Source organism: Jaculus jaculus, chromosome 4 (assembly GCF_020740685.1).
Source record: "Jaculus jaculus isolate mJacJac1 chromosome 4, mJacJac1.mat.Y.cur, whole genome shotgun sequence".
NCBI lineage: Eukaryota > Metazoa > Chordata > Mammalia > Rodentia > Dipodidae > Jaculus > Jaculus jaculus.
Window position 1 is genome coordinate 176,275,345 of NC_059105.1, and position 20,427 is coordinate 176,295,771.

The window sequence follows — 20,427 nt, forward strand, 5'->3', positions numbered from 1 at the left end:
GTGTTCTCGTGTTGACTTAGAGATCCAATCCCAAGCTTTCATAGTTGCAGCATAACTCAATTTCTTATCATTGCAAGACTGAGGTGCTTGTCTACTTGCTGGATGTCTGCAGGGACTTCTCGTGGCAGCTAGGGATTTATCCCATTATTTGATGCATGACCCCTTGTGTATTTACAATTATCAAAGGAAAATCTTCCTCTTGTTGTATTCCTTCATGTGATGGATTTATTTATTTTTGTCCAGGGAGAGCCTCAGCTCTTTTAAGGTATCACTTGATGAGAACAACCTATCCTTCAAGAATAACTATAACTGGGATCTTAAATAAATCAACTATCTCCCTTTTCTGGTTACAAGATTGATCAAGGGAATGAAATCCAACATATTTCAGTTTCACTCATGCCCACAGAGAAGGAATTAAACAAGGTGTGTACTCAGGGATAGGAATTTGGGGGTCCAACTTATAAATCTGGGTTTGATTAAATAACAGAGCCATAAACATATTTTAAAAATCACAACTGGGAAACTTCAAGTAAAAAGTTGGTATGAATTTTGTTTTTAAGTATTATTGTGATTATCTTTTGTGGAAGCCTGTATTTGCTATGTTTGTAGATGTATACATATAATCACTCAGTTGATTAGTTGATAGGAGTAATTTCTTCATCTTACCAGATTGTCTAATTTTTATACAGAGATGGAAAAGTAAAGTGTTGCATGTTAATAGCATTTGGATTCAGTATTTACAAAATTGTCTCAAGACCATAGGTGTGGCAGATGTGGAAAAGAACTGACAAGAGTAATATTAAATTACGGAGCTGGAGGGATGGTTAGCAGTTAATGCATTTGCCTGCAAAGCCAAAGGACCCAGGTTTAATTCCCCAAAACCCACATTAGCCAGATGCATAAAGGGGTGCACGTGTCTGGAGTTTGTTTGCAGTGGCTGGAGGCCCTGGTGTACATTCTCTCTCTCTCTCTCTCTCTCTCTCTCTCTCTCTCTCTCTCTCTCTCTCTCTCTCTCTCTCTCTCCTTTTCTCTATCTAATAAATAAATAAAAATAAATTACAAAATAGTAATATTAAATTATATATAAAATAATAGTTCTTCATGCTCACTGAAAATTACGTATCCTGAAGCACCAATAGTTCCTTAAATTCAGGACTTTTTTGTGCTATTGAGAATCTATTATATAGTAAGATTTGAATCACCCTGACTACAAACTTAAGAACATGGATTCACCTGCACTCCTTTTTCCTTAATCTAAAAACATATTTTATTTTTATTTGAGAGAGAGAGAGGCAGAGAGGGAGAGAGGAAACCACTGTAAATGAACTCCAGATGCATGCACCACCCCTCTGGCTTACATGGGTTCTGAGGAATCAAACCTGGGTTCTTTGGCTTTACAGACCAGTGCCTTAACTGCTGAGCCATCTCTCCAGCCCATCACATGCACTTCTGAATCTACAGCATGTAGTACACACATGTAAGAAACTATTACTGAGAGTAAATTTTTCATGGTAACAGTAAGGAAGTTACTGAATTTCACCAATTCTGACCCTGTGATAATTTGTACTAATAAGGAGGTTGAACTCTTGTTACTGCTCTCTCATAGCTGGCCAAGACCAGTAAATGATGGCAGATGTATTAAGTCTAGATTGTCCCCAATGCAGCCTCTGATTAACTCTTCTCTCTGATCTCCAGCCAAAGAAAGCTGGCACACTGCTGATGGAGCCCAACTGATCAACCTCCCCTGGCGGAGAGTAAAATGGGTTCTGATCCTAGGCTGCACAAGAAGACAAGACACCCAAACAACGTGAGGGTGTGACACAGTTAAGCACAGAACAGTGTTGTATGTCAGCTGTTAGGTGTGCTCAAAGTACCTGTGAAGCAACTACATGAACACCAACTAACCCTCGCCTACCTGACGTGTCAGCTACAGCTTCCTGTGCTGTGTGTAGCTCATATGCTTTAAGTTTTGGCTCACATCTATGCTGTCTGGTTTTAGTTTAGGATAGGTACAAGAGAGCTGCATTTTAGCAAACCTTCTTTGAGAAATAACCTTGAGGTTTAACGCTGAGCTCAGAAGCAGCATATCTCTAGGAGCTGATTCAATCTCTGGTCAACTTACAATGCGCGAAAGCAGGTTGATGTTATGCAAGGTAAAAGGTAAAGAACAAGTGCCTGGAGTCAAGACAATGCATAAGATGTGGCACAGTGCTCCAGCTGTGTATAGTGATTTCATCATAGCCAACTAGATTTACGATGGTGAGTATTAGGGTCCCCCAGAGTGTGAATGCCAGTATCTCCAAAACAGCGCAGGACAAAGTTTTGCCACCTCAAAAACTGACCTGTGAGGAGTTTGGTTACAAGTGGCAACAGCAGACTGGCACAGCTAGGGATGGTGGCCAGAAGACAGTCTGGTGAACTCTTCTGTTTCAGTGGGAGTGTTATTAGTCAGCTTCCTTGTAGATTTAGTAGTTATTTATTTAAGAGAGAGAAAAATGCAGAGAGAGAGAGAGAATGGGCACACCAGGGCCTCCAGCCACTGCACATGAACTCCAGATGCATGCACCCCCTTGTGCATCTGGCTTATGTGGGTTCTGGAGAATCGCACCAGGATCCTTTGGCTTTGCAGGCAAACACCTTAACTGCTAAGCCATCTCTCCAGCCCACAGATTTATGTTTCCTTACTTTTTTATGCAGGAAGAGAATAGAGAACCCATCTGACTTAATGTTTGATCCCCTTAATTTCAATAATCAATTGATATAAGATCATATGTTAATGTGAAGGTGTGTTAACTGGTCTCTATAATCAGGCTTTTTGTGGCCTTGCCAATCAAGGTCTTGGCCCCATGGTTCACAGGACAAAAAACAAACCTTGAAGTGTGATGCCACTTAGTCCAATCTCTCTATCAGCTGACTACAGTTTCATAATCTCATATTAACCTCCTGACATATCTCCCTCCTACCACTCATGGTTCATGTTATTTTGTGCTGACATAAGATTTCATTTTAATAGTGAGTTAATATTAAATGATGAAGTTAGGGGAGTGGTCAATGGTTCAGCCTTTAAGGGCACTTGCTTATAAAGCCTGATAGCCTGGGGTTCAATTCCCAAGCCAACGCAATAAGCCAGATTCAAAAGGTAGTGCAAACTGCTGGTGTTTGCAATAGCAAGAGGCGCTGGCATACCTATGCACACCACACACACACACACACACACACACACACACACACAAATAAATAAAATATAAAAATAAGTAAATAATAGTGGATTCATAGTCTAAACTGAAAAGTGTTGGACACAGGTTCAGTTCCCCAGTTCCTAAATAAAGCCAGATGCACAAGGTGGCACGTGCATCTTGAGTTTATTCGCAGTGGCTAGAAGTCCCTGTGTGCCCATTTTATCTTTCTCTCTCCCTCCCCCACTCTCTCTCTTTCTCAAATAAATAAATAATAAATTTTAAAAAGAAAAGAAGACAAAAGAGATCTCAGGATGGCACTGTGGAAACAAGAATCAACTACCAATCTGTTTAAGGTACAGAAATGTTTCCTAAATGGAAATCTTAAATTATTAAGGTCTAATTCCAAACATATTTTTAGGGAAGCTTTTCAACATTATCGTTCCATAAAATGAGAATTTTCCAGCAGAGTTGGATTCAATGGTGAAAACCCCTCAGTGGCTTTAGATTTAGCACGGCAGACTTCCTGGTAGGTCACTCAGAGGCTGAGCAGAGCCCTGAGCCCCAGTTCTTTCTCTCTGTGTCCCTGTTTCTATCTCTCTTTCTCTTTTGTAATGTGTGTGTGTGTGTGTGTGTGTGTTGTGTATGCAAACTGCACAGTGTACAGATGTTTAGGTACATGTGTGCACATGCACGTGGAGGCAAAAGGACAGCCTTCGTGGTCCCATCCTCAGGAACACCCTCCACGTCTTGTTGCTGGTGGTGGTGGTGGTTGTGGTGGTGTGTGCACGTGCACATGTTTATGTGTGTGAGTGCAGGCGTGTGCATGCTGTGGGTGTACCTGTGCAGGTCAGAGGACAACTTTCAGATATCAGCCCGTCAGATACTGGCCTGCATTTGAAGCACAGTCTCTTGTCCAGCACTCTTTGGAAGGCTAATTGGCCTGGGAGCTGCCTGTGGGTTTTACTGTCTCCACCTTCCCTTCTGGATGTAGGCACGTTGGGATTAGAGATATTTGCTACAAAGCCTGGCTTTTATATGAGTCCTGGGATCTAAACTCAGGTGCTCTTGCCTGCACAATGGACACTATCCGTTGAGGCATCTCTGCAGCCCCCACTACCATCTGTGATACAGGGTCTTTCAGTGGCCTGAAGCTTACCAATGAAGCCAGAATGAGCCATCAGTGAGCCACGAGGGTCTTCTCGTCTCTGTCTCCCCAGTGCTGGGATTACAGGTACACATCACCACGCCTGGCATTCACATGGGTACCACAGATTGGTCCTCATGCTTGTGAGGCAAACACATTACCTATGGAGCCATCTCCCCAGCCTCACATATCTAAGAACTCCAGTTTGGTGACCCACACTTTGGAGTGTGTCTTGACCCATCTGTGGCAACCCTGGACAGTGTCATTCCAGCCTCCTGCCGTGAGACAGACTGGGCACAGGCATATGGAAATATCTGGTCAACAGCACAAGAGGAAGAGTATTGCTGAGGATCCTGGGAGGGTATTAATCTTTGAAAGATGTAAGACCTTGTGCAAAGAGTGAATGCTGAGAATTGCAGGGTCCTGAATGGCTGACCCTGAAGTAAATGTAGAACCTCCTGTGTGGGTGAGATAGAGAGACAGAGCCACAGCGTGACCGAGAATAGGATTTATTGTTGGGATTCATTACACATTACAAATAAATTCATTCATTTATCGTTGAGATTCAGTGGCGGGTTCCAGGCCTGACATAGCTGTAGGTCAGCTGAAGATTGGGGAAGACAGCTCATCATGGAGTGAGGTGGAGGGCAGTCTGTCTGTCAGGCGTAAGAGGGAGAGCCTGCTCCTTGGTCACAGTCTCCATGGCAAGTCTCCTGTGTGGAAGCTGGTGCTGGTTGCCTTGGAGCTGCACACACAGCTGAATAGACTGTGAGAGCCCATGGAGACCGGCGGCAGCAGTAAGTGCTACAAGTCCAGGGCTCTGGTATTTCAAGGAACTGACTCCCTGTTAGCTCACCATTCTGCTCTGGGGAACTATTTTTGAGCCATCACAGTGCTTGTGGCCATCTACTGACCTTATGCACATGAAATAGATGCTGTTTTCCATTGGCACCTACTGAATATCTGGAACAAATTGTGCTCATGCCAACTTTAGTGTAGAAGCACATAAAGAAAGAAGTTCTGGGATAGGTCCCTCCGCCTGGCCACACTGCCACAGGACAAAGTGAGCACAACCCTATTACTGAAAGCCGTGGAGCGTGCAGCCTACATTGTGTGAATTAGGAAGGTCTCACCTGAGCTCACAGGTCTAAACGTCTGTATCACAGCGGTAAGAGAAATTTTTTATCATTTCCCACTGTTAAAAGCTATGGCAGTGGGCTGGAAAGACGGCTTAGTGGTTAAACAGTTGCCTGTGATCCTGAGAACCCCAGTTCAAGGCTCGATTGCAGTGGCTGGAGGTCCTGGCACACCCAATCGCTCTCTGTCACTCTCAAATAAATAAATAAGCAAAAAAAAAAAAAAATTAAGCTCTGGTATAGCATGGTGAATGTAACAATGAAGCATGCAAAGTCAGCGAATTTCAATAATCACTCACCATCAGGCCCCAGTCTCCACGGAGCTTAATAAGCCTTAGGGTATTATCCAGAAGCCCTGCGTATTAAGAAGCCATATGGGTGGATTAACATCAGGATTTTAAAGATTCCCGCATCTATGTAGTCTTTTGTGTGAAATATTAGAAGTCAGTGGTCTTGCCATTGATCATCAAAAAAATTATCTAACAATTTTAGAAATAATATTCCCTTGAGTCATTTCATTTTTTCTAATATTTTTAATTACTCTTCACACCACATAAATATGTAAATCCTCTAAGGGCTTGTTTCAAATTCAGCCTTAAGTTTTAGACCATCTTCCTTTTACTCTTCCACTTGTCCTTTTGAAAGAAGAAATCGCTTACTCCTCACGAACCTGAAAAACAGAACGCCAGGGCGCTATGTGACGTTGGCCAGTGCAGCCATGCCAGACCCCGGAAACCCTCTCTAGAGGAAGCGGCTGCCTCAGCGGGGAGCAGGGCACTGAGGCACCTGCCCACCTGCCCACGCTGCACAGAGCAGACCCTGGCAATGCACCCCAAGGACACGCTGCCCACCCTCCAGTTCCTGTCCCCCACCATGGAGCCGTGCACGCTGTTTGCTCCCCAGCCCAGGAACAAACACACTAGTGGCAGAAATCCTTCTCCATATTGATGACGGCCAGGGAGTTCTCGGGCTTTTCCTCTGTGAACGGGGAGCACTTAGTGACCACAAGGCCGAGGCAGGTGTTATTGTTCTTTTCTGGCCTGTCACAAGCAATTCCTGCTTCACCCCCCCTTTCCATTATTTATTATTTATTTATTTATTTTGGTTTTTCGAGGTAGGGTCTCATTCTGGTCCAGGCTGACCTGGAATTCACTCTGTAGTCTCAGGGTGTCCTTGAACTCATGGCCATCCTCCTACCTCTGCCTCCCGAGTGCTGGGATTAAAGGTGTGTGCACCACCATGCCCAGCTACCTTTTCCATTCTGGAGAAGCACCGTGGCAAGCCCAGATATGCTCATGAGCTCCAGGGCTCTGCACCGAGCGCTGCTGGAGCCCCGTGCGGCGTCTCCCCAGCCAGTCCATTAAACGGTACTGCGGGCAGCCCTGCACAGGGACCCCCATACTGCACCACAGCGCTTCCCCAGCCGAGGCCGGCCCTCACCCCGCTTACCAGAGCCCTCGTTTTGCCTCAGCGGCCAGTGACTCGTACTTCTCCTATTTGGATCTAGGTACATTCCATATGTCCAGCATTTAGTTTCTCCTTCAAGAAATCTATCTGATGTCCCCCTAACCTAATATGTATTATTGGCAATCCTATCAACTTTGCTTGCAGAGACACTAGTAACTCGCTTATTGTGAGAAGGCTAGGCATGCGCCACATTTTAAAAATGAAAGGAGGTTCTGTGTGTGCAGATCACTGGGTAAGGACATCAGATGAAGGGCAGCTCATCCAGTCTCTCTTAACTCGGTTCTCCCAAAGCCACATCACAGTTATAAACTTTGTTACAGGAAAAAGCCCGGTAAGGCACGGAGGGCCCCTGATCCTACCAAACTTTCTGAGTGCACCGTCACTCATTCTTCCACATTCCTGTAACACTGGGACGCCGACATCTGCACCAGAATAACCACTCAGTGAACCACAGAGACGAAGCACGGTCCTTGCTCTGTGCTCTGCTGCAAAAAATGGAGTCAAAGGCTGACGCCCACGGATACAGGACCACGACACTTGTTCTCCTTCGCTGCCTCAGGTTAAAGACCTCCCCCTATGTCTCCATTTTGCCACGGTGCAAAGTCATGCACTTAACTACCAGGGGGGAGTTTGCCTAGAATTTCAAGACTCACTGGTGCTTTTTGAAGTCATTCTGATATATTTTTTTTAATGATCTTGACACCCTACACAAGGTCCCAAGTTCAGAAGTTGACAATTAACCTTGAAGGACACATTTGCAAAGCATAAGCAGGCCTTGCTTCCTGCTCACATGCTTGGTAATTCCTGGACAAGTAACACTTAGTAAGTAGGAGGAGATGATATTTGTACTTAGTTTCTGTTGTTGTTGCTTTTAAGAAGATTAGAGGAAAACAAGAAGCAATCTTGTTATGCCGATCCATGCAATGGCACAAACCCTAAGCCAGCACAACTGCAGAGTTGAATGTACCTTTCTTTCAAGCTCTTTGACTTTGGCCTTGAGTTTATGGACTTGAGATTCTGCTGCCTCTGCCCTTTCCTTGGCTTCATTCAGCTCATGTTGCTGCTTCTTATACTTCGAAAGGTATTGATTAGCTTGTGCCTCCTGGAAAAATAAAATACGCAGGGCCAGAGAGATGGCTTAGTGGTTAAGCGCTTGCCTGTGAAGCCTAAGGACTCTGGTTCAAGGCTCAATTCCCCAGGACCCATGTTAGCCTGATGCAAAAGGGGGCACATGCATCTGGAGTTCATTTGCAGTGGCTGGAGGACCTGGCGCACCCATTCTCTCTCTCTCTCAATCTCTCTCTCTTTCTCTGTCTGTCAGTCTCTTTCAAATAAATAAAGTAAAATAAACAAATAATTTTAAAAAATGAAATGTGCAGAAGGTAAAGACACTTCCATACCTATATAGTACTCTCTAGTCTGGCATAAGGAATTTGAAAAAGCATGTGAGAGGAATGTAAACATTTAGTATTGAATAGGATATGTTATTTTTACATAAGGCACAGGGAGAAGACTTCAATCTGGTTCAAAGGTCTTTTTCCATAGCAGTGATTCCCTGCCAAATCAGAATGGGGGGGCTGGAGAGATGGCTTAGTGGTTAAGCACTTGCCTGTGAAGCCTAAGGACCATGGTTCAAGGCTTGATTCGCCAGGACCCACGTTAGCCAGATGCACAAGGGGGCACATGTGTCTGGAGTTCGTTTGCAGTGGCTGGAGGCCCTGGTGCACCCATCCTCTCTCTCTCTCTATCTCTCTCTCTGCCTATCTCTGTCTGTCGCTCTCAAATAAATAAATAAATAAATAAAATTTTTTAAAAAGTCAGAATGGGGACAGGGTTCTTTGTACCAGCTGCATGTAGCATAGCTTCTGTAGACTGCTGTGTGCTATGGCAACCTCTGCTGTTTGCTTCAGGATCCATTGAACATCCTATTCTACTTCTGAGCCTAGGATATTGTCCTTTTATATTATGAGTTAGTAAGTAATTCTTAGACACAGTAGTATTTTTACCCCAATCATTTAATCAATTCAAAACCCATCAAAAATATCACAAACCATGAAATATATATAACACTTACCCATTGCATTACATGTAGCTATAGATGGCCAGCATATGCTCATGATGGTGATTTTTATCTGCAATCATGCGCCCCCCCAAGTTTGTGGGTGAGGGAACCCCCATAGTGAAACCCTGCAAAACTCTGCATCCCTGCTTGATACCATGCCCATCAGCTCATTTCTTGAACTGTACATGTTTATGTGGAACCACAAAGTGAAGGGAGAGAACTATGACTTCCTGTAAGGAAAAACAGAACCCACCCCACCACAAATCACATTCCTAAGTTAAGACAAAACAGAGAATGCACAGACATGACGCCTGGCTGTTCTTTGCTGCCACACTCTTCTCCCAGTTTAGGGCAATAAACAAAAGCTGTGGCTACAAAGTCCGTGAGGATACAGTTGCATCGGAACTTACCGCGGCCTCTACCTGCTGCTTGTAACTCTGTCCTTTCAGCTGGAGTTTATCTATCAGAGCTTGCATTCTGCTCAGCGCTTTCTTATCTTCCTCTGCCTGAAATACACAGATAGCATGCGAAGGTCATTTGAAGGATCAGGCAGTCTACATTCCATGTAGACTCATGTGAGGAAGCAAGGGTTGGAAACTCTTAAAGTCAGTATCATCTTCAGGATGTGTTTTTAGAAATGAGTTCAGCTCTACTCACCCTATGTTTTGAGAAATATAAGCAGCTCTGAACAATGCCAAAGCCTGATTCACTACAGCATCTCACTATTAGGTTCAATGTATTCTTCAGCTTTTTCATCTCAAACAAGATAAAATTGCCTAAGAGTGCTCAGTAGCTGTAAGGTGAATTATTCAAAAAGTCATATTTGCAAAACAGAGAACCAAACCCTTCAATTAAAGCAACTCATCCCTCTAATGTTTGAAGTGGCCTTTACCTTTGAGTAATGAACTACAGAAATAGTATGTGGAATTCTGTCCTCCGCAAAGATGGTGAGGAGAGTTTTACACACACTGTGGGTCCCAGCTTGCCCATCCTCCATGCCTCATCTGCAGCGTCGGTTTGGGCTGGAGAAAGGAGATCCGTGGAGGTGCATTTTCTCAACAGTCTACCAGGAGCCTTTATTGTTCTAAAGGGGCAGCAGGTAGACAAAAGCCTCTTCCCCTTGATAGCTCTTGAACTCCAAAGGAATAAAAAAAAAAACTCAATCTGTTGAAGAATGAGGGGCTGATTTAATCAAGACCTACTCGTTTTGCTCATTTCTTTACTGCCCTCAGTTTACCTTTTCTAGCAAGTGTTACCTCCCCCAAAGCATTAGCGTCATGTTAAAGACGGTCTACGGGGGGCACATGAGAAGACTACATCATGAACATACAGGCTCGACTTGGATGGGAGGCTGAGACTAGCCTATGTTTTAAATGAAATCCCTTCTCTCTTTTCATCTGCTTTTCCCTCTAAATCTCAGGCTTATGAAGATCCACAACCACAATTAATTCTAAAATTAACACATGCTTAATTACTCTACTCAGGAGAGAGTTGTGAAGGAGGACACACACAGGAAAGCAAGGTGGAACAAGCTAGTTGTGGCGGTGACGTTCCTCCCGTGTGGAAGGCAAAGCCTTTGGTCTTTGGTTCACATCTGAGTGTGAGACACTAAGCAGCTGTGATAGACATGCACGTGCTTAGTTTAAAACACTCATTGCCCAGTTGTACATTTTCCTTTTGATATTCTTATTTTATTTTACAAAAACTTCTACTTGTAACCTTTTTCTTTCTTTCATTCTTTATTTAATAGAGAGAAAGAGAGGACGAAAAAGAGGCAGAGAGAGAGAGAATGGGCCCAGTAGGGCCTCCAGCCACTGCAAATAAACTCCAGATGCATGAACCATCTTGTGCACCTGGTTTCCGGGGTCCTGCAGAATTGAACCTGGGTCCTCACGCTTTGTAGGCAAGTGCCTTAACCATAAAGCCATTTCTCCAGGCCTGTAAACTTTTTCACTGGTGTTTATTCCATATTGTTGTTCTTGTTGTTGTTGTTGTTGTTTGGGGGTTTTTTGAGGTAGGGTCTCGCTCTAGCTCAAGCCTGGAATGCACTATGTAGTCTCAGGGTGGCCTCAAGCTCACGGCAGTCCTCCAACCTCTGCCTCCTGAGTGCTGGGATTACAGGCGTGCACCACCACACCCGGCTATTCCATATCTTTTTGTTAAAAATGAACATGCACACATTAGCCTAGACCTTTACAAGATCATGATTGTTAAATATCTCCGCCTTCCTCTTGCACATATTACCCCACTACAAGGTCTTCAGAGGCTAAATCATACATGGCACTTCATGTGACAGGAAAACGATGCCTTCCTCTCAGATTCTCTCCCAAACCCTCAGTTCCTGATGTGCCTCTGTTCAGAAATCCCTCCTTGGAGACCTACTTGGTTACTTCTATTCCTTATACATTTGCTTAAAGCTGGTAATTCACCATGAGCATTCTTCACTTTCAATGCAAGCTGTTGACATTTAGAACCCCTGTTTTGTCAAACATTTTGAGGAGCTTGGGGGTCTGCAGAGCTACTGCTGGCCGCTCTTTGTGTGCACTGCATTTGGGCTTCTTCCACACTGCGCTGTTCACTTAGGCAACAGTAATTTTCCCACACATTTTATCCTCTTAGATTTGTTGGCTTCTCATTTTAATCTAAGCATTATTACAAAAGAGTAAGAAAGTTAAAATATATTTAAAAGTTTATAAAGTAAAGAGAAGAAAGTTAGCTCACCAAAAAAATTTTTAAGAAGCATTTTATACACTTATTTCTGCTTGTCTGCACAGTGCTTGTAAACTCCGGACTAACGTCCAATATCTCATGGGACTTCATACTCACGCCTACAGAAACTTCCAGTCCTATAAGCTTCAGTAATGGTAAAGTCCTACATAGAATGCATAGCACGTTTTAGTATCTTTTCTAGGTTTAGATGTGTTTATGTGCCTTAAAATTGTCTGTACTCAATGATTAAGGTGCTTGCCTGCAAAGCCTAATTGACCTGGGTTTGATTCCCAAGTACCCATGTAAAGCCAGATGTACAAAATGGCACACGCATCCCATGTTTATTTGCAGTGGCTGGAGGCTCTGGCATGACCATTCTCTGTTTTGTTTCTATCTCTTTTTGCTTTCAGATAAAATATATGAAAATGTTTTGGACTGGAGAGACAAATCAGAGGTAAAGGCACTTGCTTGTGAAGCCTAATGACCTGGGTTCAATTCCCCAGTACCCACACAAAGCCAGATACACAAAGTGGCACATGCATCTGGATTTTCTTTAAAGTGGTTAGAGGTCCTGATATGCCCATTCTCTCTCTCTCATTTTCCTTGAAAACAAATAAATAAAACATTTAAAATTGCCTATAATATTTAATACAGTAAGGTGCAGAATAAGCTTGGAGCCCAGGAGGACCAGATTGTACCACAGAGCCTTGGTGTGCAGTAAGAAGTTTGCCTCAATATATTCATACCACCACAAAACTGCCTGATGACATATTTCTCAGAATGAAGTCCTGTCTTTAAGAAAGGAATGGGTGTATACACATCAGTGGTGTGCAGGAGATGCTGTATTCTGGAGTACAGAGTAATAAGCTAGCCCTATCGTGGACTATAGCTACCCCACTGAAAAGAAAAAAAAAAGACAGAAAAGTTGAACAAGGTGGTACTTTCTTGGAGTTGCCCAAAATTGGGAGGCTAAGGCAGGACGATTGTTTTAGTGTACTTCAGCCTGGGCAACACAGGGGGTTTCCATCTCAGAATAAGTTAAGTAAACAAACAAATAAACGAATAGGTAATAAAGCAAGTGGAAATGTCATGTGCTTGAAGAATATCATTAACAGAAGTATACTTGGACAAAACTTGTCCACCTGATTCCAATTGTTTGCTTAAAACTAATGCTAGTTTACAGGTGAGATCATTTAGTAACTGATGTTTTCACCTGGCCCCAGGAACAGGCTCCTCAGTGGCCTTGAGGGTGTGCGCAACCAGAAAACTGTAGTGAAACTGTCCCTAATCCAATTACTAAGCATTCCAGGCAATCTGCCCTGAGCCTCCCTGCTGTCCACTTGATTTACACATTGTCCTCGCCCAGCCTCTCCCAGGAAAGCACCCTTCTGACAGTGCTGTAAATGCTCCCGTGAAAAAATGAGGATAGCATAAATATCTCTGCACCTCTTTTTTTCCCTTCTTAATTTTTTTTTCCTTTTTCTAGGTAGGGTCTCACTCTTGCCTGGGCTGGCCTAGAATTCACTATGTAGTCCTAGGCTGGCCTTAAACTCAGAGTGACTCTCCTACCTCTGCTTCCCAAGTTCTGGGATTAAAAGTGTGCACCAGATCTGGAGAGATGGCTTAGCGGTTAAGCGCTTGCCTGTGAAGCCTAAGGATCCCGGTTTGAGGCTCGATTCTCCAGGACCCACGTTAGCCAGATGCACAAGGGGGCGCACACATCTGGAGTTCGTTTGCAGTGGCTGGAAGCCCTGGCGCACCCATTCTCTCTCTCTCTCTCTCTCTCTCTCTCTCTCTCTCTCTCTCTCTCTCTCTTTATCTATCTGCCTCTTTCTCTCTCTGTCACTCTCAAATAAATAAATAAAAATGAACAAAAAAAATTTTTTAAAGTGTGCACCACCATGTTCAGCTGCTTCACACTTCTTTTATTTTTAATTTTATTTTATTTTAGAGCAACAGACAGAGAGAAAGAGGCAGATAGAGAGAGAGAGAGAATGGGAGCACTAGGGCCTCCAACCACTACAAACAAACTCCAGATGTGTGCACCCCCTTGTGCATCTGGCTAATGTGGGTCCTGGGGAATCAAGCCTCAAACTGGGGTTCTTAGGCTTCACAGGCAAGTGCTTAACCACTAAGCCATCTCTCCAGGTCTGCTTTGCACTTCTTATTGTTACTTGCTGGCTCACACACTGAAGAGGACTGGAGAGGGACAGACACAAACCAAGGATAGCCTTAGAAGGTGAGTCAGTGTCCCCTGCTGGGAGAGAGTCACAGGGTTCCAGGAAGCCATGGAAGGAGCTTATTGCTGCACTACAGGTGGATCCCAGCCTCACGACCGCGACGGTTTCCTGGAGTACCTGATAGGTCAGCTCTCTGATGCCTCGCTCCAGCCTGCGGGCTTCCCTCTGGGCCTCCGCGCTGCGCCTGAGCTCACTGTCCAGCTCACTTTCCAGGTCCCGCACCTGCAACCAAGCCGTGACTTCAGCCCCCACGCTGGGACGTGCGCTCCTGCGCTGGCCAGCTCAAGGAGCCGTGGATGCAGAGTGAAACACTCAGGGAGGACGTGTCCTTTTTCTCTCTGGTCGGGGCTATCTCCGGGAGAACTCACTCCCCCAAAGCGAGCTGGTTAACTTGTGAAGGACGGGAAGTACTCTAAGGGACGTGGGAGGCTAATTCAATCAAAGTATATACGCCTCCCGTTTATATATAGAATCATTATACCCCTGCTCACGTGTGCGCACGCCTGGACATCTGCAGGAGCACAGAGCAGCATCCACGTAGCAGTAAGAGGATTCAGCCTGCACGGGCTCTGGCCCTAAGCTGCTTTCTCCCTGTTCAGCTTAGAGTAGAAATCAAATTCAGAGCCTCTGTCATACGTACAACACACACAGGCCCACAGCCCAGCTGTTTGGGAGAGCTGCAGCAGAAACGTTGTGTGGCCTCCTAGAATTGTACTATATATAACATAACATTCTCTTAACAAGGCACCTACAATGCACAACACCACCCAGTATTTGAGATAGAGTAGTGAGCAAAATTGATACAACTCTTTTTCACTGAATAAGCACGCTTTCTCCTGAGGTGAAGCACACAAACATTCATCGAATTTCAACTCCTTTGAATAATGTCAAGAGCCAGGGAGAGAAGCAGGCAAGGAAGAGGGTGCTGCCTCGGTCAGGGAAGGCTGTGGGTTTCTGCCTCTGCTAAGGGGATCTGAACACCTACCTGCTAAGACCTTAACACACAACTCCTTTTGTCAGCACATCAGCTAATAGAACCCACTCTGCTTTTGAAAGGACTTTTAAAAAAAAATTTTATTTATTTATTTATTTGAGAGCGACAGACACAGAGAGAAAGACAGATAGAGGGAGAGAGAGAGAATGGGCGCGCCAGGGCCTCCAGCCTCTGCAAACGAACTCCAGACGTGTGCACCCCCTTGTGCATCTGGCTAACGTGGGTCCTGGGGAACCGAGCCTCGAACCGGGGTCCTTAGGCTTCACAGGCAAGCGCTTAACCACTAAGCCATCTCTCCAGCCCTTGAAAGGACTTTTAAAGTGACTAGGACTCCTCAAGCTGAAAACTGGCTTAGTAAAGAAAATTCTAGTTGTCCTATAATTTCACCTGCAAACACTTGTATAATGTTACCTTAATGAGTACTGATAGTTGCTGTGGTTTGAATGTGCCTATTAAAAGTTCACCTGAGCCAAGCATGCTGGTGCACACCTTTAAGCCCAGCACTCGAGAGGGAGAAGTAGGAGGATCACTGTGAGTTTGAGGCCACCCTGAGACTACATAGTGAATTCCAGGTCAGCCTGAGCTAGAGTAAAACCCTACATCAAGAAAAAAAAAAAAAGTTCACATGTCTGGGCTCAGCTGTTAAGGTGCTTCCCTGCGGAGCCTAATGATCTGGGTTTGATTCCCCAGCACACACACAAAGCCAGATGCACAAGGTGGCACATGTGTTTGGAGTTCATTTGCAACGGCTAGAAGCCCTAAGACATCCATTTTCTTACCCCCCATCTCTCTCTCTCTCTCTCTCTCTATTTGCCTTTCTCTCTCAAATAAACAAATAAAAATAAAATATTAGGGCTGGCGAGATGGCCCAGCAGTTAAGACACTTACCTGCAAGATCTAAGGACCTGGGTTCAATTCCCCAGGACCCACGTAAAGCCAGATGTACAAGGTGACACATATGTCTGGAGTTTGTTTCAGTGGCTAGAGGCCCTGGCATGCCCACAAGGGGCTGTTGAGGTAACTTAGATTACATGAGATCATAAGGTAAGGCCCTCACGATGGCATTAGAGGTTTATTCAGAGCAACCCCGGCTTGCTCCATCTTGCCAGGTGATGCCCTCCAGCATGTTGTCTTATTGAAGAAAGTCCTCGCCAGATGCCAGCACCATGCTGCTGGACTTCTCAGCCTCTCATGTCATAAACCAGAGAAAGTGCTGTTGTTTGTATCCTACCTGATCTCAGGAATAAGGACCACAGTGGCATTCTAATTATACTCTGAAGAAAATTAACCATCACTCCTTAGTATTATACGATAGCAGCTCACTTCTAGGGAGCTGTCATTGCTTCTTACACATAACAGTGGACAAATGCTAATTGATAAACAAAATCCTTCTATATTAAATTGGTGTTGGAAATAAAACTATCATTTATGCATTTTAAGGGAAAATCATAAGTCCTTTGAGTTTATACTATGTGTTTTTTTAAATTTTATACCCAAAATCTTGGTTCCTATATGTTGCTATTGCATAAATAATTATACTCATGTCATTGCAACTAAAAGCAAGTTGCTCTGCGTGGTGGTGCATGCCTTTAATCCTAGCACTCAAGAGGCAGAGGAAGGGGAATCGCAGTGACTTTGAGGCCACTCTGAGAATATAGAGTGAATTCCAGGTAAGCCTCAGCTAAAGTGAGACCATACCTAAAAAAAAAAAAATGAATAAAAGCAAGTTGCTATCTTGGAACAAAACAAGTGGCTTGCTTATTTTTTTGCAGTTTTATGTTCGTTTTGTCTATCCTTAAGACATTCCATGAAGGTTGTAAGAAAAACCGGTATCATAAAAGATCACCGGCAATAATCCTTTTTATTCTTTTTCTTTTAAAGTTTCATTTATTTGAGTGGGGAGAGAATGGGCATGCTAGCGCCTCTAGCTACTGCAAATAAACTCCAGACGCATGCACTTCCTTGTGTATCTGGTTTACATGGGTACTGGGGAATCAAACTTGGGTCCTTAGGCTTAGCAAACAAACACCTTAGTGGCAAAGCCATTTCTCTAACCCAGTGATTCTTTTTTTAAAAAAATATTTTATTTTTATTTATTTATTTGAGAGAAGGAAAGAGGCAGAAAAAGAGAGAGAGAGAGAGAATGGGCACACCAGGGCTTCCAGCCACTGCAAATGAACTCCAGATGCATGTGCCACCTTGTGCATCTGGCTTTTGTGGGACCTAAAGAATCGAACTGAGGTCCTCTAGCTTGGCAGGCAAGTGCCTTAACTGCTAAGTAATCTTTCCAGCCCTAGTACAATAATTCTTGATGTGTGTTTTATTTACCTAACTTTGTGTGCACATTTGTACATATCTTTGTTTCTCTTACCACTAGTGTTAAGATTTTAAGTATAACTTGGATATTTAAGCTTGGTTTTATAACTTATGAAACATGTACATGTATATGAGACATGTGATCTTGTTATTAAAACAACTATTTGGAAGGCCTATATTTTATTTCTTTGTGTTCTCCTGAAGCTCACCACCTTTGCAAATGTTAAATTTATCCTGTTATTATATTACTTTAATTATCATTTTACTATTATGCATGATCTCCAGGACACATTCTTGACATATTCTCATTTCTTTTGAATAAGCACAATTGTATAGATACATCATAAATTTGCAGGGGTCTTCCTTTCTGTGATATACCATAAACATGCAAGAGTTACATGATTTTTCAGAGGCCTTTTGAATAATCAAAGCCCATTAGAATATTCACTTTACCTTTGTAAAACTTTACATATGCCCTGTTACATAGAGTCATTAAAATTTTTCAATAATTTTAACAGTGCTATTTTTGGTAGGCCTTTCTGTGTATTTTAAGCTCCTTTAAGACAGATTCTATACCATTTATATCAGCCTTTGTTGTATCCATACCTTCTTTCTGGGTCATGGATTATTTTTTTTCTTTTCTTTGATTTGGATATTAGAAAATAGAAATTCTTTGCAGAGATAATTTCAGAGTGTATAATCAAGACTACACAGAAGTGTTTGGATAGGGTGGGCCTCCATCCCTGAGGAGAGCCAAGGGCTGGTGTAGTGAGTGAGAAGAGAGGCTTTGACATTTATCAGTAAGAGGGGAAGTCCTACTTGTGGGCCCAAACTCAAGCAAGAATGAATGGATGTACTGGGACCTGGCCCTGTCAGAGATCTGAAAGTGCTATTATTCAAAGTGATTTGGATGACAGGCAATCATCTGGAGTGACATTCCAGGGCAATAGAGTCTTGAATTGGAGATTGTCAAGGCCCCTCTCCCCCCTCCCCCGTGATTACCCAGGCAACTCCTACCCTGGATTCCAGGTTCTGGATTTGCTTTTTGCTTCCCAGCAAGGCAGTCTGTCCTTCTTCATCCAGCCTTTTTTGCAAATCCTTGATTGTCTGCTCCATATTCTTTCTCATCTTCTCCAAGTGGGCGCTGGTGTCTTGTTGCTTCTTCAGTTCTTCTGACATGTTTGCAGCCTAGAGAAGAGGGGAAGAGACTGAGCCAGTCCAGTTGTTCTTGGCTGTTTGCATTTATGCTGATTAGCTTGAATTTCTGGAAAAGCCAAGCTTTCCTTCTACATATTTACTATCTTTCCACGGTGCTCTCTCTAACCTCAGCTGCCCTTGAGTGCTCAACAATGAATCAATAGGAATAGCAACAGCCATAGGAGAGACTTGGGAGCGCAATGATAGAGGAAGTTCCACAAAACGTGACATGCCACCTATGTTGAAAGAAAGATGGCCAGCTGAAGTGATGGCTTTTAACTGGATATAGTACCAGAAAACATTTATTAGTGAGTATCGTGTCATGTGATTTATCACAAATGGCGTGAAAAGGTACCTGTGACATCACAACCCTTCTTATTTACTAAAGTAAATAAGCTCAAGGCCCAGGAAGTTGGCCCTGCCACGTGTTATCAGTACTGGTGGTCTGATACAAGGAAGTGTACTTGCGAAGCCTGTCCTATATGTGCACTGCTTTGGTGTCTCCATGTAATGATCTGAAATGTGTCATCTTTCAGTGTGTTTCATTTAAGGATGGAACTTTTCTGTCTGTCTGGTTATAAACTGCCATGGTTTGGATATGGTGATATTGAGAGGTAAGATTTTTAAGCAGTGGCACCTAATAGGAGGTAAATTTGTGGTGTGTCCTCAGAAAGGATTGTCTCTGGCTGTCTGACAATATGATTTCTTCTCACATGTGTTCCTACCATTGTGATGCCATTTATCATAAAGTCTTTACCATAGCATGGTTGGCACTGTGCCTTTGAAAATTGCCAGGACTATAAGCTAAATTAATCTCCTTTCTTTATAAAGTCTACCATCTTCATTACTTTCCTAGAATCACAAAATTTATAACTAAGACAGAAAGTTGGTATGTGGGAGAGATGGCTCAGGAGTTAAGGCCTACAAAGCTTAAGGACCTAGGTTTGAGTTCCCAGAGCCCACACAATCCTGGTGCACATGGTGGTGCATGCGTTGGGAGTTTAGTTGCAGTGGCTGGGGGCCCTGGGGTGCCACTTCTCTCTCTTTCTCTCTCTCTCACACACACACTTTCTCTCTCTTTTCCTCTCTCTCTCAAATAAAGTAAAATACTATTAAAAAGAAAACTTGATATATGTACTAGTTACTTTTTTGTTCCTGTGACAGAAACAACCTAAGGGGCAAAGGATTTACTGTGGTTTAGGGCTCAGGTTCATGTGGTCCATATGGCCGGAAGGCATGGTGGCGGGAACAGTTTGCAGCTCTGGCAGCAGCAGAAGCATAATGGAACTGGTCACATTGGGAGTCAGGAATCAGGGAGACGGGGTCATAAGTGGGACCAAACAATAATCCCCAAAGCTCATCTTCTTAGGATTGACCTACTTCCTCTAGCTGGACCCTTCCCCCTCGAAGTACCAGTCTCCCAAGTCCGTGCCACCATCTAGGTACCCAGTATTTTTCTAGGTCCTTATTTCTCCCAATAGGAAAAGGTGGCTCATACTATGCATGTCCTACCATTGTGTAGCGGAAGTAGGAAATGTTGTGGTTGAAACAAAGAAGGTTAGGGTTGAAGGGCTGGCTTAGCATTTAAGGCATTTGCCTACAAAGCCAAAGTACCCAGGTTCGATTCCCCAGAACCCACATTAGCCAGATGCACAAGGTCACACATGTGTCTGGAGTTTGTTTGCAGTGGCTAGAGTCCCTGTTGCACCCATTCTCTACCCCCTCCCTTCTCTCTGTCAAATAAATAAATAAACATAAAAAATTTTTAACAGAACAAGGTTACACAAACAGTTTGGAAAACCTGAGTGAGGTAAACTAGGGGTTTGTAGGTGAGTATATGATAGCCAAGCTAAACAGGAAGGAGAGGGCTCGGAGAAAAAGAGAGAGCATGTGTGTCTCAGCGGGTTCTAGACAATGCCCAGGGAGGCTATCCTTGAGGAGTGCTTTGTGCAAGGTGCCCGTTCCCCTAATAGAAACTTCTCA

General features: G+C 43.7%; 1 protein-coding gene across 1 annotated transcript in view; it reads right to left on the reverse strand.

The window, feature by feature from the left end:
* Positions 1-6,010: 6,010 nt before the first annotated feature.
* The window catches only part of Myh15 (myosin heavy chain 15), a 112,479-nt gene continuing 98,062 nt past the window's right edge, over positions 6,011-20,427 (reverse strand). The window contains exons 37-41 of the mRNA XM_045148051.1: positions 18,265-18,435; positions 14,055-14,159; positions 9,399-9,494; positions 7,894-8,028; positions 6,011-6,129 (exon numbers count right to left, since the gene is read on the reverse strand). Of these exons, the coding sequence (XP_045003986.1) occupies positions 6,115-6,129; positions 7,894-8,028; positions 9,399-9,494; positions 14,055-14,159; positions 18,265-18,435 (522 nt within the window). The 3' untranslated portion in view covers positions 6,011-6,114. The remainder of the gene's footprint in view (positions 6,130-7,893; positions 8,029-9,398; positions 9,495-14,054; positions 14,160-18,264; positions 18,436-20,427) is intronic.